The sequence below is a fragment of the Pavona decussata genome, unplaced genomic scaffold (assembly GCF_977016875.1).
Source record: "Pavona decussata unplaced genomic scaffold, jaPavDecu1.1 SCAFFOLD_6, whole genome shotgun sequence".
Taxonomy (NCBI): Eukaryota; Metazoa; Cnidaria; class Anthozoa; order Scleractinia; family Agariciidae; genus Pavona; species Pavona decussata.
The window spans coordinates 588,956-606,890 of NW_028145430.1; the positions used below are offsets into that span (position 1 = coordinate 588,956).

At 36.8% G+C, this 17,935-nt stretch overlaps 1 protein-coding gene across 1 annotated transcript; it reads right to left on the reverse strand.

Moving 5' to 3' along the window:
• Positions 1-7,331: 7,331 nt before the first annotated feature.
• On the reverse strand, positions 7,332-17,930 carry LOC146489029 (syntaxin-5-like). Its single transcript, XM_085105497.1, has 10 exons — positions 17,570-17,930; positions 13,592-13,671; positions 13,155-13,210; positions 12,816-12,886; positions 12,264-12,305; positions 11,637-11,711; positions 10,597-10,653; positions 9,677-9,898; positions 9,054-9,175; positions 7,332-7,763 (listed from the first exon to the last, which is right to left on the reverse strand). The coding sequence occupies exons 1-10, from the start codon at positions 17,735-17,737 to the stop codon at positions 7,604-7,606; spliced, it is 1,053 nt and encodes a 350-aa protein (XP_084961623.1). The 5' UTR covers positions 17,738-17,930; the 3' UTR covers positions 7,332-7,603.
• Between the last annotated feature and the right edge of the window lie 5 nt (positions 17,931-17,935).

Below are 17,935 nucleotides of genomic sequence, written 5' to 3' on the forward strand. Positions count from 1 at the left end.
GTTGTCGTGTTTTGTTCATTAAAGTCAGGCAATAGATATGGTCAACTTGGTTCCTTGTAGAGCGAAAACGATAAAACAAAAGATAAAAGGAACCTTTCATGAGGCGGTGTATCTGAAGAGATACTGTTATACTGTAAAAGTGTTTTTCAGAATTTGTGTACAGTTGAACCCCTCTGTATGGTCGCCTAGTTGATAATGGTTATTAACAAATCTTTAAAGTATAGGAAAAGAGAAAAAAATACAAGATACTTCAATCAGTCAGATAACTAAAACGTGTTGCAAAAAATGAAATTTAACAATTTTTCTAGACAAGAAAGGCCGCTTAACGTATTCGAAAACAATTTTAAACCTGATTTAGAACTTGAATTTGGTATCGGGGAGGGAGAGGTAAGCGTTCTATAGAGAAACCGTTAGTCCATCCATGTTTTTTCAGTTTGCGTTAAATAAACCTTTCAGGTGATTAGCTCAAATTTTGTAGGAAAGAGAAGAAAAAGAAAAAAAGTTGCACCTGAAAATGGCTGAAAAATATCCGAAAAGTTAACTTCTTCTATCTTGAACTTTCCATTTTGCACGATTTACGCTTGTTAAAATTTCTCTCTAAACTGGACATCGTTTTTTTTTCTCGTCCAGAACCCGTGTATTTAGTTGCTAAATAATCCGACTTTTTTCTTCAGTTTTCTTTCTTTTTTTTAAGAAAATCTAAGAGAGGTGCTATATTCGCAAAATGACTCAAATTCGATGGGCAAGAAAAATTTCGAAACGTAAACGTTGTTTTAAGAAAGATTTTAACACAAACAAATCATGATACTTGTCATATTTAGTCCATCTACCTTACTGACGGTGACAGTTTGAACTACAATAAATGAGTCGAGAACATTTTGATTCAGACATTGAAGCAGTACAAAAGGAATTTTAAAACTAAAAAAGACTGAAAGTGCCAGAACGGTAGGCACGTCCAGCGTATTATCAATGATAGCTCTTGACAGAGAGATCCTCATAGTTATCGATCTCTTCAACAGAAAAAAAAAATAATGCACTCGAAAACTGCCCACAACACGATTTAATATTTAAATTATGCCATCTGTCCTTGCTACATGTTACTTGAGACAAAAGAAAGAAAAATTAAACAGGCTGAGTTAATTTACAAACAAATCGTTCGTGAAATGCGAATTTTGAGGCTGTTGGTATGAATCCCTTCAGTTGTTTCATGCAGAAGACATATTTATTTCCCGCACCTTCCGCAAATTCTCACTGTTATTCATATTGATCGGTTCTAAGTTCAAACTAGGCATTCGTTGGTTGATCGTTAGTTCTTATCAATGTGTAGGTTTATTAAGAAAATATTAAAAGGGCCGTGTTCATGGGTCATTTTTAGAAAAGGAATGTTTTGTGAAAACTGAACGTTATTTGACACGGTTTTCATAACTCTATAGAAAAAAAAATTTAGGGACGGATTTTTTTTCCAATTTTACTGGATTTTGGAGACAAAGATTGCACTTAAGAGTACTTTGTCATGAAGATGAACTTCAAAAATAAATCAAAATAACTATTTCACAAAATTAAGGCGCTTTCAAAGAAATATTTTATCAAAAAAGGTCGTTCGGTACAACGACATACTGACTTTTAATATTGAGATATGGACGATGTTCTTAATTCGCTTTTCTTAACTACGACATCCGAAATGGTTACTAGGCCATTAGCAACGCAAATCAGAAATGAAGTTACACATGAACCAGCTAATTTCATTGTTAGCTTAATAAGCTGTCAATGTTTTGTATATGCGCATAGAAACTTGTGCACTGCATACCTTGAATTTCTGCCGGTCCAACGTTGTTTTTTCTTGATATGGGATTTTGAGTAGCGCTTCTTATCAAGGTTTTTCGTATCTGAAACAGCACATGTTAATAATGTTGAGACTGCCTGTTTTCCTTAGCAAAGTGCACTAATAGTTTCAACGATTTATATCATATGTAACCTTACATAAACTTCACGACATGACTTATTAAGCAATAAATTAACTCGTTATTTTAAAAGAGAGAAACGGCAAGTTATGACAAAATAAAAAAAACTGAAGGTTTAAGTTACCTTTTACAGTCTTTTGGGGAATGTAAAGCAGTCAGCGATTTTGTTTGTTGCTTAACCTCATAAACTGTTTTGGGGGAAAGATACTGAGCATTGTGGACAAGCCTCTGGGATCCGCGTTATGAAACTGCAGTCGATAAGAGCAGTTGCTATTAGAAACACATGATACTCAATAGGAAAACTAAGCAGACCAATAAAAAATAGATGGAAGATTAAGGACTTATCATATTGTACAATGAACGAACTCTGGAATAAAGGGAACTAATTTGCACGTAGACGCAGGATGTCTGAAAAAAACTGATGTAGAAACTCGTTGATGTCGGTTGAGTAACGCCCAGAATAGTGTTAAAAAAAAAATAAGAACAGTGATAGAATTATAATGCCTCGATCCTGCACTTTCGTTAATTCCTCACAAAAGCAAGAGAGCGGAAATGAAATGTCTCTGTGTTAAATAACAAAAACAAGAAGACGAAATGAACCCTTTGAGACTACAGCGGAGAACACGTACTCAGCGAACCTAACAAAATCTCTTTCAATAGATCAAATAATTTATGTTAAATGCCACTATAATACTGTCTGCTAACAAAATGAAAACCTTAAGTTGTCGGCAAAATGCGTAACTACATCTTAGCGTAGAATTGAAGATCTTAAAAGAAACATGAATTGCATGAGACATCCGCCTCTCTTGTTAAAGGAGCACGACGATCTTGGACAATGAAAATGAATTTCGCGGCGATAATAGCCAGGATAGCACGTAAAATTGCGTGCTATTCATCGAGTCCTAGAAGGCGATAGAGTCTAAGACCATTAAGAGCTTGACAGTGTTAAGGGTCAAAGATTTATTATCTTATTAGGCAAAACTTTAGGTGCGTCGTACGGCTAGTAAACTATATGAATAATCCATCTTCAATATTTTATACATACACAGCTTGAATGTAAAATCGTGTTAACTTTTTGAAATTCTGTCAGTATTATTAATTTGCATTATTGCATTATTAATTTTAATTTTTACTTATCATTAATTACTAAACCATTACATTTGTCTGGAAATGCATCCCCCACACTTTGGCAGATTAACGTACGGACAAAAAAAAAATTATGCCAGCTTTCAGTCTCTAGTTTAAACATCATTTTCCTGGAATTAAAAAAAAATCTTTAATTTTTCTGGTATACCACTTACAATTATAGCGCGAATTATTTACTTTATTTCAAAAATATACACATAAGGCAAGATGATAGCACCCAAGGGCAACTGAGATGATAGCTTGAGCACTAAGAATTGTTTTGTATTTAAATAAACGTGTGCACCAATAAAACACATTTGTTTATAGGGTAATTTTGAATTTGTATCGGCTAGAAAGGAAAATTCCCGGACGAAAATAAATGTTTTAGTGGAAATAGACATTTCACCACAGGGTAATTGCGAGGCCACTTGTTACCAATTCTGCGATTTAAAGCTTTAAAATAAAATTTCAGCAATTTGGCTGCTAATTTCGCGCAACAGAAAAACAAAATCATTTCGTCTTGCTTACGACTCAGGAAACTTTCGATCACCAAGTTCGCATTAACTGGGATTTCTGCATTTTTGGGTTAAAACCAATCACACTCAGCGAAGATGCAATACTGTTATCAGGTCGCCAAAGCAGTCAAGAAAGACGCAGAGACCGCCATTGAGAACATTCAAACAGGACTTCGACCCTTTTGTAATCTTTGAGGGCAACCTTTGAACGATGCACTTGCGGCTCAACAAAGGCTATTTGCCAATACCTTTTTCTTGTATTTTCATTGCACGCACAAAATTGAATCCATTAACTAGCACACAACGAAACACCGGCTTTCAAGATTAACTCAACCAATGATTGGCTCTTTTACAACCCATTGGGCTGCCATCTTGAATCATATTGTATTGCGGGGCCGGTTGATGTCGAAAAACATTAAAAAATGTCGTCTCCATTAGATTGCATTTGTGTGGCAGTTGGAAAACGTTTTGTTTAAAAGAAAAGTAGTAAAAAAAAAAAAAAAACTCAAGGTGTTCAAAATTAGTCAATCGTGACTGAGATGAGAAAAGTAAAACTCATAAAATGAACTTTCGTCTCAGGCTGAATTATTGCCTGTAATTTCTGTTTGCAGCAAAACGGAGATCACAATACAATGTACTGCAGATTGATACAACCAATTACGTAACGCTACTGGCTCCAGTATATTGCGTTTTCAGCCCATTATGTACCCTAATTACAGCTACCTGGCTAGGATTATAATAATGAAAGATCGGATCCATAAATACTTTAGTTTTGTCTGGCGCTTTTAAAGTTGCGTGTTCTTGCAAAGAAGTTGAGAACAAAAGTACGCGTTTCATTCTCTTGTTGGTTTACGCAAACACTTTAATCACAAAAATGTTCGGAAGAAAAAACTGTCGAACTAAAACACGGTCCGACCATTTTCGAATATGTATAATTAAGGTAATGCCCAAATACAGTAACTGTAATTTTAAGACTTTTACAACAAGCGGGACTAAAGAATCGGATGCCTTCTATTCACCAGTGATTACAAACTGTGAGTTTTGAAATTCGTTGGAGCAACATCTACGCGACGACAATGGTACAACCGTGTAGGAGTTAGTTTTTATGCAATCCACTCAGGTTTTTATTGTTTTTGCCCAAAATATATCCTGTAGATTATTGTTTGAACTCAACTGTGAAGAAAAAAAAAAACAAAATGGACCAAAGCCAAAGGCTAAAGTATATCGTCCGAAAAATTTCGTGGTATCCAGGTGTCCAGGAGAAAAATTATACCCGACTGTAAAATGATTAGATTAATCAGGGTGATACTTATCATAGTTCAAGATTTCATATCCTCATTCAGCTGTTTTCAAATTTGAGGCAACACTGACAAACTTGCATCCTACACAAGTCACGGAATGGGAGGTACTGTAGCTACATGCAACACAGTGAGCAAAAAATGGAGACAGTTGTACAATTCAGTATAAGAACTACTCAGTGTTACCAAATCTTTATACCAAGTGAAGAAGAACGTCTTTCGAGCCTTTTCTCACATACTAGCTTGAATGCTCCACACCCTTAACTTTTGACGTTTGAGGTGGAATTTGGAGACATTCTAGGAGGTCGGCATTTACATTGCCAGCTAATGAATAAATGCACAATTATTCAATGAAGTTGGCATATTGTAAAACCTTCCGTTGGACGTTTTTGGCCAGGCCGTGGTGGGGGAGGAAAGAGGATTAGTGCTGGCTGCTGACGCGCCATTATGGAACGCTTTCGATTGCAGCACTTTACATAAAAGGACAGTTTCAGCCCAGTACAGGCTTTGATCCAGTTTGTCAACTGAACCGACAGAGGGAGGCCTGATGGAATTCCAACCAGTCGGAAAAGTACCAGAGCATGACGATTATTAAAGCATGTCCAAACTTGCAAGTGTTAACGACACACTTCCAGCTGAAAATAACATTTATTAACAGACATGTCAAATACCTAAAACAGCTGACTTCATTGCTACAGTAAAATAAATTGACGACTGACATGTCTACTCTAAGACCCGCCCCCCCCCCCCCCCCCCCCAACATTATTCTGTAATTTCAATGTCGCCATCCAAACAACTGAATAGGTGATTGAATACGCTTAATTCCGGTAATGGTTAAAATACCCACCCCTCCCTCTCCTTTTCAAGATTCCTCTATCTGTAGTCTCCGCCTCTCCAGACGTGCGGTAAGATTCACACGCATTCTTCCTTCGCAACAAGCCCCAAGAACGCCTGCAAAGGAGACAGCTGATCTGTTTGAAATTATCCCATACATTTTACAGTATTCAGCAATTTGTTTGGTTTCCTAGTCAAGAGATATGATGCAAAATACCGTCACTACTTTATCTGGGAAGCCCGCGTTTTCAAAAGAAATGGAAAAAAATATATTTCGCCTTTTTTTCTCTTCCCCTCATTTCCTTGGGGTAACTGGCCCTCTACTCGCTTGTCGAGGGAGAGATAACAGAATTACGTTCACTTAATCGCGTCGTACATTAACACGTAACTTACTGAGCGCGTAGCACCGAGTAAGCTATGGGTTTACATATGTGACACTATTATGTATAATAGAGCGGTTTTCATTTGAGTGCCGAAAGTAATTTTGCGTTTGCTTTGGTTTTGCTTTACTACGCTCTGTGATTGGTTAACAAAATTCGCCCCCACTTTCCCAACCAATGGGAATCTAAACCAAAATCAATCGTGTTTTGGCCGCACGCGTTTTCCCGCGCTTGGCGCCAGTTACATGTATTTGTTTCGAATTATGATATTACACAACAACGAGGATACTCAAGTCCTTCTAACAGTAAGATATACTCACATTTCTCAAGAACAAGTTTGTTTTGCTGTTAAATAGTCCCCCCTCCCCCTTCCCACCGCCTCCACTAAAGGAAAGGAAATTAAGAATGCTACCTGTTTAAATAAAACTTGGATTATTAAGCACATTGCATGTGCAATGATAAGCAATGTTGCACTGATTATGCATATTAATCACATCTGGTGAATGCATTAAACGGTGTACACTGCGAGCACAGAACGCACAATTTGTGCAACAAGAGGAAGCTAATGTGGTGCTTTTTGTGATTTCAATAAATTCTTTGTAAGAGTTATTTTAAAGACGTAACCTGTTGTTCTTTACAGGATCGAAAAGGTTCAAATGCTCAGATAAAGAGTTGCCTGCAGGTTTTAACATTTCATCACAACGAATCAAAAGACGAAGCCCAGCATACTCCAGCTGTAAAACGATGTAACATAAAAAATAAGCAGAATTTTTATACGCGCTCGAACTCGAATCATAAATCATATTAAAACCTACAACTTAACCAGGTAAGCAAGGTCGGGTTGTACGTCGCGTACGAAAAATGTTGTACGGTCTACACAGATCCTTAAGGGCGATTTAGACGGTACGATTTTCTCTTACGACTGTCGCATGCGATTTTTAGAGCGCGCGCTGCTTGCGTCATGTAAAAATCGTACACAACTCTCGCCACTCAACATTGCCTTTACCTACGATTGTCGTAGGATTTTAAAACATGTTTTAAAATCCTACGACATTTTTCGTGTTGTGTGCGTCTGTCGTAAGGATGTTGTAGGTTGATTTACACGACGCGATTCGTGTTGTAGGCATGGCGTAAGCGTGTCGCATGCGACAAATCGTAGGCAAAATCGTACCGTCTAAATCGCCCTTTAGGAAGGTCCCGAACAATTTGGAAACTTAATTATTTTAAGGTTTAACTATTTCTATAATATTAAACCTCTATATTTGCTATTACAAGTCTCCTACTTCATCAGTCTTTTACGTGAGATAAAACCTTTTACTTCTACATTGTAATAGGGCTTCACGACAGTTCGACAGAATTAATGTGGTGGAAGTCGGAGAGGCTACAGATGCCCCGCTGTGTATTAGCACTGTATTGTTCGCAAACCATACTCAATAGCCTCCCCTGTGCGACAAAACATAGTTTATAGATGAAACTAAAACTGCGCTGGCTTAAGCCATGAAAACGACGAAGACAATGAAGAAAACGATAAGAACGCAAAATATTTTGATGATTAACCATCTGTTGGACGTGACCGACTGGAAATACTTGAGGAGTTCCCCATGGGCCGCCTCCACGTTCAGCTCAGTTGTTTCTACGTTGGCGTCAATTCTACAGTTAAAAAAAAGAAGAAGGAATAATACAGAATTAGTTAACAAAGATACACCTGGCTCTGGTTTACAAAGATCACAGTCGCCAAGAGCTCGCTACCGACGAGTTTTCACCGTCTGAAAGATATCTTATTACCGGCTGAAATTTCAACAGAACACAAATACTTTAGGCTAATTTTAACGCTGTACAGTCCAAAAGGGCCGGCTGGGTTTATCAATGAGTCTGGTAAGGTTTTAAGGCAATATCGTACCCAGGCAGCGTGGTCGAGTGGTAAGGGCGCCGGACTTGAAATCCCCGTAAATAGCCAGCTGGTCTGCCTCCTGCCAGTTGGGATTCTTAACCATGTTATTTTCAATTTAAATTATTGGTTTGTGAAGTTAATGCTCGGCCCCACTAGCACTTGTGCTATAAGCACTGCAGAGGGTAAATAAAAGTTGTTTATATTTGTTTTTTTCATTTTTGAGTCCTCAGGCTCTTTGGCTAGCGGTTGGTCGCCTAGAGAGACTGGGGAATTCGCAAAAAAAATTGATTGGCTGCACCGTAAGGGCTTGCATTGCTTTAACGCAGAAATCCTGTGGTAATAAAATTCCAGTTCCCCAGAATCTCTCCAGGAGAATGCCACTGGTCAAAGAGCCTGAGGACTCTGGACACGAGATCGGGGTTTAAAGGGGCTACGTCAAGCTAATTTTTACATTATTTTGGATCGAATTTACAGCACCGTCTTTTCTCGTAACCAAAATCTCCTACAGCACTAAGAGCAAGATTTTACGTGATTTTCTCAAATCAAGCACAGAACATAATCGGTCTTGAGCTTTTTTTCTAATTTTTTATTATTTTTATTATTATTTTTTGGTTTGTTTGTTTGTTGTTTTTCAGATATAAGGGGAAAATAGAAAAAAAGGTCCTTTTCTTTTTTCAAGTTACATTTGTAGTTTGTCTGAAGCCAAACACAACTGCTTATAATTTCACAAAACTACAATGTAGTAGTAAAAGTACATGACTGTAATCGAAAGAAAACAACCATATTGTTTTGGATTTCCTTTGATTCCACCATGCCTTGTATCTTCTCACAGTAATGCTACAAATACATGTAGGTGGCATTGTAGCACGCAGGGTAGCTTGTTCCAAAGATGAATTAAATTAGTGAAGAGCGCACAAAGATGATCTCTCTGCAGACAGCCTTTGACAATTTATACACTGAAGATTCGTACAAGACTAACCGTAGAGGAAGTCCTTGCTTATTTTATAACATAGTGCATACATGTATAACAACAAGGTTAATCATCAAACCTTTCGATTTGCTCTTCCTGTTCTTTCACCATGTGAGCAAGCTCTTGGAATATACTGCCTAACTCCACAATCGTCGACTCGATGTTTTCCATGGCAGACGCTCGTGATTGAATGTACTCATCCTGGCAATAAAAAAGACCAAAACAAGGTGAATACATGTATATGTATACACGTACTGTTGCTGAAGTTCAGTAAAGAGGCAGATGGTAGAGCTGAAATGGCATTCATTTAGGGTTGAATGGACAAGGTGGTAAACCCGAAGCGTTACGCTTTAGACTTTGCTTTTCTATATGACTTGCATTAAAACCAAGCTAGAGACATGTAGTAGACAATCTCAAGCTCAGAAAGTGCTTTAACTGTAGGACCAGTCTAAAGACCATCCCTGCTACCCGCAGATGAGAATGAGAGCGTTAAGATGGCAAATGGCGCATGAGATAGCGTTTCGCCAGAAAGTTGAACTCTTTAAGGTCATTAACCCATTTTAACATGTGCACCATTGATCGTGAAGCTGACCCGATACTTAGTTCAACATTTTGCTCAGAGCAAACCCAATACATGTATAAGCCCGATTAATTTTTGTGCGTGCATTTGAATTCCATAACTTAAGTGTGGAAATTTCTCACCTGTTGTTCTACAATCTGCATTTGACTCATGTCATTCGACATCTGTGGTCTGTTGTCCATGTGATCCATGTCTATTGCCACTGCATCACTGCCACTCTGACCCATGCCCCTTGCAGCACTGGATCTTTGGAGGACTGAGCCTTGTATTGAGGCAGGAGGCAGGCTGTCCACTGCACTCCCTTGGGAGAACTGTTCTCTTCTTTCCTTCTGCTGTTTAAGGTTCTATTTAACAAACAAAATATCATGTTTTACAATTACTGTCACAATTCCACACACTGATTGTAAGGGTGCAGACAATAAAATTGGTATTAAAATAATGCAACGGTTTTCTCAATGACAAAAAAGCCAATATCGCTCATAATTTTTACATGTTGTAAAAAAAAAAAAAACAACAACAACAACAACAACTCGACGACAGTTTTGTATGATTTATAAGCCATAAAATGTTCCCAACTTGATGGTGAAACCACTGACCTGCGGCTCATGGTTCTACTTGAGTTTTGAACATTTTTACCATTTACTATATGTAAATGTACATACATGTATTTGTGTCACTCTTTTTATTAACTTTATTGAAATGTCAAATTTGGAGGTCCTTGGGTTGTCAATGGTCATCAACAGTAATCTTAGTAGGGAAGTACTGTACACAATAACGGCTAAAATACATAGCAGGTGGGCAGATCGACAGTGTAAATAAAATTATTTTGTCTTTTAAAACAGAACTGTTGATAAGGCCCAGGGCAGCACCACAATACCAGAATAACGGTTCACGTTTCACTATTGATCAGTCTCTTGTAACACAAATGCACAAAAAGAACTCACAAAGAATATTAATTTTAATAAAACATATACATGTACACCCTGCATGAAAATCAGTTATCATACATGGTGTACAAAGAAAATAAAAATTGAGTTGTTACCTCAGTTCTGACTTCCAGAACTCCTTTAAAATCCTTTGACATTCTTGCTAATTTTGACTGTAAAGGAAACAGAAATGAAAACTGAACAAAAACACATTATGAGGTTATTGCTGTTACATGTACATACATGTACATACCATGTAATTAACACATTACATACATATATACATTTATAAGTACACATGCATGTATCTAAACTGTAAAGACCACTACTGGTATTTTAAAAATAAAGATTTATGATACTGTACACTAAACATAAAAATTGCATGCATACAAGTACAGTAATACCAGGAGACCCAATAATAATTATTATGGAAGTCAGTAATGTACATTACATTTACATGTGCAACAAACATCAATCTGCCATGAATTTGCAAATTACGTAAATTGCCACATTTTTGATGTAAGCTTTATTTTAAATCAATAAAAAAAGCAGATGATTAAATGTGCTCAATTTCTTGGAATGTCTTGATGTAGATTTAAGTCAGGTAACAAACTTTTTGGAGTGTATGTTATGTCAAAGAAAAAGCTAGCCTGCTGCAAGTTTGCTTTCCAGCATACACGTACACCTCCCCACCCCATCCAAGGGGTGAGTAGAAAGACTTGTTGTTGCTTCATGCAAGAGAAACTGGTTTAAGCTCTAGCCATACATGTACAGTGTATGGAGAGCTGGCCCAAAGTGTGTCTTTACCATTTTGTGTACATGTAAATGTACATCTTTAGAAGCTGGTGGGTAACCAGTTATAAATATGTACATTACTTGACATAAAATCTTAACTTTAACACCAGTAAGCTTACCAACAGGCTGGTAATTATAGAAAAAGTACATATTACTGTAGAAAGCTCTCGATTGAATAAACAAGCAGCCACCTAGCTGATATCGAAATACATGATGAAGGAAAAAAAATTATAATGACATGGCTGGTTATTTCTTCCATTGCATTTGCATGTCTTCTCTATCCAGTTTCTATTTCTACTAGTTATTATACTGGTTGCATGTGGGCATTCATTATTTTATCTAAGGCTGTATTTTAGTGTACCTGCAATGACAGCACCACAGTACTAGAGTGGGTTTGTAAATGTTTCCCTTGCGTACTAGACTTGGACCTCACAAGCTGTGATGAAAGGGAAAAAGAACAATGTATATAATGCATTGATGCTTTGTACACTTAGCTAAGGGTATTAGGCATTTTGCCACTGATATGCATACTGTACATGTAGGCATCAGTGTTTAATTTAGCAACATTAGCAAGTTCCACCAGTTACAGTGTGATTTTGGGAAAAAATTTATTATGTGTATATATTGAATATAGAAAAAAACTACAATTTCATCCCTATATTCAATATACTATACTACGCTCTACTTTAATGTATTGAGTACTGTACTACGGAAAAATCGAAACACAGTCTTTCTATAAAATTAATGTATAATATTTCTTGATTTTTTTATCATTCTACAACCAATCATAATCAAGATCAAACCATACAAAGAAAAGTACAAACTACAAAAATAATAATAATTATTACTGTTACAGCTTTCAGTTTTATTCATTTCTTACTTGATTGGTTTCTTTACCAACTCAATAAACATCATTATTTTTCAGAAAAATAGTGATGCTAGAGTTTCCATTTTTTTAGTTCCACTGCAAGCATAAAATCAAACAAACCTCTTGTAGCTGAGCAATTTGTTGATTAAGGCTATTAATGTCCTGCAAGACAAAACAAAAATTCCTTTTTGTCAGCTGTTGACTGACTCACTTGCTTCAGCTCAAACTCTATACTCTACATATTATAACTGGACACCAAATTCGTTGGGTGGATAGGAATATTCCTGTACATAGTTCCCTCTTTCTTCCAATACTGGGTTCAACTCCAGTCGTATCAGCCATTTACAGTGTGCATGTGGGCTCAACAAGTGGCTTTACTGCAGTAGAAACCCGGTATATACATGTACATGTACATGTACCGTATATGTTACATAGTTCCAAGGGACTGTCTTTGTTATAATAACACATGTAGGCGTTAGTTACTGTACACTGCATATTGGGGTCCCATTGCACGTGTAGATGTATTTTAACACTACACAAAATCTAAGGCACTGCAATATGTAAACAGGCAATAATGACTTGTATGCTGTAACAACAAGTCTGTTTCCTTTGAGGAAAGATTTAAAATATAATATTATATAAAAATTGAGTGCATGAGTGCATTATACATGCCTGCTTTATTATATATGTGAGCTCCTGGATTTCCATTGGCCTGTCATCAAACAACGATTTCTTCTTGGCCACTAGCATTAAAAAAAAAAAAATACAAATTCAAAATTAGTTGCTATCATTGTGAGTCGTGTGTGTAACACATGAGTACACATTCAATTAACTTTGTTTATTTAATAAAGTGATTGCACATTTCAAACAATGAAGAAACAATTTATTTACAAAGCATGAAGGAAAAATGAACAAAACTCTGATGTACTTGTAAAGTATAAAAAAAGGGGATTTAAGAACGCTTACTTTCTACAAGGGCAAACATTAACTAAAGGTAAAGCAGAAACTCACAGATAGCAAGCTTTTCCAGTTTTGCAAAAGTGTTGCTGATATCCTTGCCGATATGTCTGAAAGTAACACACACTATATTAACCTCTTTTTTATCACATGAAAAGACTTCCAATCATGTAACACTGGAAATTGGAAATTTATGAGCTCCCCCTCATCATACACGTACGCATGTACATTGTAAGAACCCCCACCCCGCAGGCACAGCCCTGCCCATCAAGGGTTGAAGCTGCCTGTTACATGTATGCAACATGCAAATACTGTATGAATGCAATTGTATCAGATTTGAGGTACATACAGGTATTTCAGAAACTAATAAATTAAAGTGAATGTTTTTAGATCAGAACTAATAAAAAAATACTTATGAGCCCCTGGTGCTCAAATTAATGCCAGTGCTGTGCAAATTAAGGTAGAGTCCAGAAATGATGAAATTCTCTTACTTGGCAATGACAAAAAACTGGCTCTTTTGAAGTCCATTTGACCTTTGATGATCCAATCTTCCACCGGTGTAGTTATTACCCTGCAAGATAAATTAATTAAATTTATTAATTTCAAATTTCAATGTCTTTTTTTTTTTTCCAATCATCCCCCATCATCTAATGATTGAATGATGGGTAACCAAACAGGGGTGTTGTTATGGGACAATGGTCGGGACAATGGAGTTGGGCTTAAAGACCCTTTACACAGTAAAGGACATAAAATGATAAAAGGCCTACAGTGTGTAGTTCTCTAAGTGCTACATGTATGTATGTACATGTACAGTGCAGGTCAGAATTAAGCAAATCAAAAAACACATACAGTATAACACATCTGCTGAAAACACTTATTATACATGACATGTCTGAAAGTCTGCAAATGCGCCAGTAGTCGGACTCATTAGTATGTATGAGTTAGCTCATTGTTTTTGTATTGTTGATCTTTCATTGTTTTGAATAGCCTAAAAACGCCTTTCACAAGGATTTAACATAGTACACCTACATTGTACACTTGCTGATGGAGAGAAATTGATGAATTGATTCAACAAAAGATTGCAATTGTCAAATTGCTTACAGAAACAGTTCAGTAACACATACATGTAGCGCAAGAACAACTCGGTTATGTTCAGTACATGGAAGAAACTTTTGAAATATAAATTACAGAAATGTGGGCTGTGGGCTTGTGTTTCAATTGAAGACAGTGTACAGTCTGTACTTCTGAGATCTCTCATGTTAATGTTGATTAACCTGCCCATGTCATGAGCATGATTTCCTCAAGGATTCTTTCTGTTGAACTGGCCTCAGTTCAACAGAGATAAGAGGTGATCAGAGACTTCAGAAGTAGTAGAGCTAGGTCTTTTATGCTCATCAATAATTAAAATTGGCAGTTGTGTACAGGGTCTAAGCCCATTTCCACTGGCTGGTAACCATGCCTCTGTTTGGTAACTCAGTTACTTGCAAACAAACTACGTCATTAAACCTAGTTGTCCAGTATACAGAACTTCAAGTAACTCATATGTGTAGATCTGATTTGATTAAAATTCAATAAGCCAGTTTCTGTCTAAGTGGTACAAGTATGGTTAAACCACAATTATAAAACCTATGCATTAACTCAACACTGTAACATGTACATACAGTGTAGCCTTGTAAAACTGTTAGTATATGCATACCAGTTCAGTATGATTAAACTTGATCATCACCCTACAGTAGTCTCCCTCACAGTCGTTCTGTGTCTTATCATGCAGCGCTCCTCCTCTCAAACGGCTGCTCACATTTGAACCACGTTCCTTTCCCGATTTTAGCCAATTACATCTACAGTTCCATTTTCTGGAACTGCCTCGCACCAAAATTAATTATCTCTTGACGACTCGCCCAATCATAGCCCGTGGTTTATTGTCAGATAATTTGATAAGAATCATGTTAAAATGGGGTTGACAGACCTGCACGACTCTCACTGTGTGTCCGTTGTGTTGATTTAAGCCTTTTCAGTTTTGCTTTTACAAGCATGTCTTAAAGCGATTTTCCTTTTGTAGAAGGGATTCTTCCCTTTTGATCAAATGTGATGCAGATGCTCTGCTTAATAGCGTTTGTCCTGATCATTAGAGGGAATTCTCAAATACAGTCGAACCTCCCTTTGCGACCACCTCTCATTAGTGAGCACTTTTCCAAAATACCAAAAGTTTTCAAGTCATATCAATATAGATGGAACCTTTTGTAGGCGACCACCTCTCATAAGCGACCACTTTTAGAGACATGATTGTTTAAAATTTTCAATTGTTTTTAACCTCCCATAGGTGACCACTTGACACACAATCTGCTGTATTTCTCCAGGGCAGAAATTGCAAAATGTGTTGCTGTAACATCATTACAGTGGACGCCGTATTAAAATCTCACAGCCGGAGCTACCGGAAGTGTCTCCCGTGATAGAATTGACAACATACACATGCACTATAGTGTACTCTGAAATAAACTTTAATCAGGTTGAATCCCTTTTAGGAAAGAAACTCTCTTATCTTGTAAATAGAATGCATGTACTTGCATGACTGCTGATGACTCTCTCAACCTTGTATTACTCAACATAAAAATTGTGGCAACAAAGAACTTCAACTGGATTATGTAACAAACAAACAAACAAATGCTAAAGTTGTAGAATGGTGTTTTACGCTGCTTGAAATGTAACATTGCAAAAATGGCGTTGACTGTTTGCTCCTAAATCAGGCAGTCTAAAGAAAAGTTATTACTTTGGGTTTCGAAAAGCAATGGTAAAAGGGTTAGGTATCCATCACTATTCACCAACACTGAGGTGAATAATTGTTTTAGTATATACCATACAAGCTGAGTAAGAAGTGGACCAAAAATTACTTTATTTTTGACAATCAAATAGTGGGAAATTTTAAAATCTCGCGCGCCGCGTGGTAAGTGATTTCTTATTGTAGAAAGTCCGTCTTGCTTTGTTGTGGACAAAGAAAACTTCTGGAGGCACTTGTTTAGATGCTAGTACGTGACTTTTGTTCAATTTTTTTTGTGAAATTTGTCCTGTTGTTGAAACCATGCTGCAAAACATTAGATGTTTCATTGTTTACATGGCAATTATAGTGCTCCACAGTTTCGTGAACAATGCATTTTTATTTTTATTTTTCACCTTAGAACATGAGGTTTGAAAGATTACAGCGGTTACCAATAACACGCGACCTATCGCCTTCAAAAGACTCTGATAAAGTTGCGTTTTGGTGGACGTCAATCATCGAAAAGCCGTTACAATTATTTTGAATTCTTAGATCATTTCAAGGCAACAGAACCAAGAAATTGGCAGTTTTACCTGCTGACAGATGGTAAACTTTATGAAAGTTGGATTTCAAGCCAGTTAAAAGAATGGGCATTGTTTAGATGAAGCCCTATTTTTTTTTTTTGGAAACATTTTAAATCACTACCCGTAATAATTTTGCATAATCAGCGACGCATGCAAGCGAGCAAATTATCACGTGCAGTGAAAATTAAAATTTTTTAATTCAAAATACCTTTTATTTTCCCTTGATCTGGCTCGGAAATCAATTTAAATAAAGTTTACCTTCTCTTAGCCAGATAAAATTCTTAGTTTCTTGTTGGGTTACCTTGGAATCTTGTCAGAATTCAAAATAATTTCAACGGCTTTTCTTTGATTGATGTCCACCAAAACGTAACTTTATCCAACTCTTTTGAAGACGGTAGGTCGCGTGTTATTGGTAACTGCTGTAAATAACTTTCCATGGATATGCCGTCAAACCAAACTTTGTTGCCATTTTTACATTTTTTGGTATTTTTTGTAATAGCTGTCTCTTTTCTCAAAATATTTTCCTCTTAAGTGACCGTGGCGAAACAGGAAGCCATCTTGTTTCTCTTTGGCTGCTCGGAGGTGAATAGTTCTTTGCTACTCACCTCCGAGCTAGCCAATCAGCGCGGGCGAAAAGCACTATTCACTTGTGTGGTATATATTAATACACATTTTATAATTATTAAGAATTACATGTATATACAAGTAACTGTTCTGTAAAGAAGGTAAGGTCAGGTAAAGAAAGTATGACACTGGAATTAAAAGAGAAAGTCTGCAACAAAAATTAACTTAATGCGTTTAACAACTTGTATTAGTTAATCTATCGATGAATTTAAAATTAATTTACACTGTAATTCATTAATAATTATTACAATACATGTATTTCTTGATCTACATGTAGAATATACCTTTAGATTCAGACATAATTAAACCCTCTGAGGAGACGAATGGGGGGAATATTGTCAGAAGGTTTCCACGTAAATTCATAAACCGAAAAAAAACATTACATGATAAAGGAAGGAAACGGATGCTGGTCATCCGCCTTGGCTAGTTATAGCTGTAAATTCAAAACCGGCGTAAAAATGTAGCCATGAGTTTAATAGTTTACTAAAATAGGGAACTTTCAACATTACCTGTCGCGATTGGAGCGATTTTACGGCGGAGATAAACTCCGAGGTTCTGTCTCTACATGTTGTCATGTCCAAGGCTGCTGTGCTTAGGTTGTTTTCGCCTGAATATTCCACTCGAGTGAGATCGTTTTCTTCACCGCTCGATCTTGTTCGGCGGCGTCTAGTGATCATGGGGGCACTACATTGACCAGGTATTTATCCCTCATTCATCTCCTCAAACGTTCCCATATTGCGTTAATTTGGTGAAATGATACGTTAAGTTCCAGATAATGGTTCTGCCGGAATTCCAGGGACAAAGATCGAAGAGTAGAAAGCAAATTTTTGTGAGCAATGTCCCAATTTCACGAAAGGAAACAGAAAGTTCGTGGA

Coding starts and splice junctions, on each gene's coding strand:
- LOC146489029 (XM_085105497.1), bottom strand. CDS start 17,737: ATGATCACTAGACGCCGCCGAACAAGATCGAGCGGTGAAGAAAACGAT. Junction 12,887..13,154: donor ACTGGAAAAGCTTGCTATCT/GTGAGTTTCTGC, acceptor TTTTAATGCTAG/TGGCCAAGAAGAAATCGTTG. Junction 12,306..12,815: donor TCACATATATAATAAAGCAG/GCATGTATAATG, acceptor TTTGTCTTGCAG/GACATTAATAGCCTTAATCA.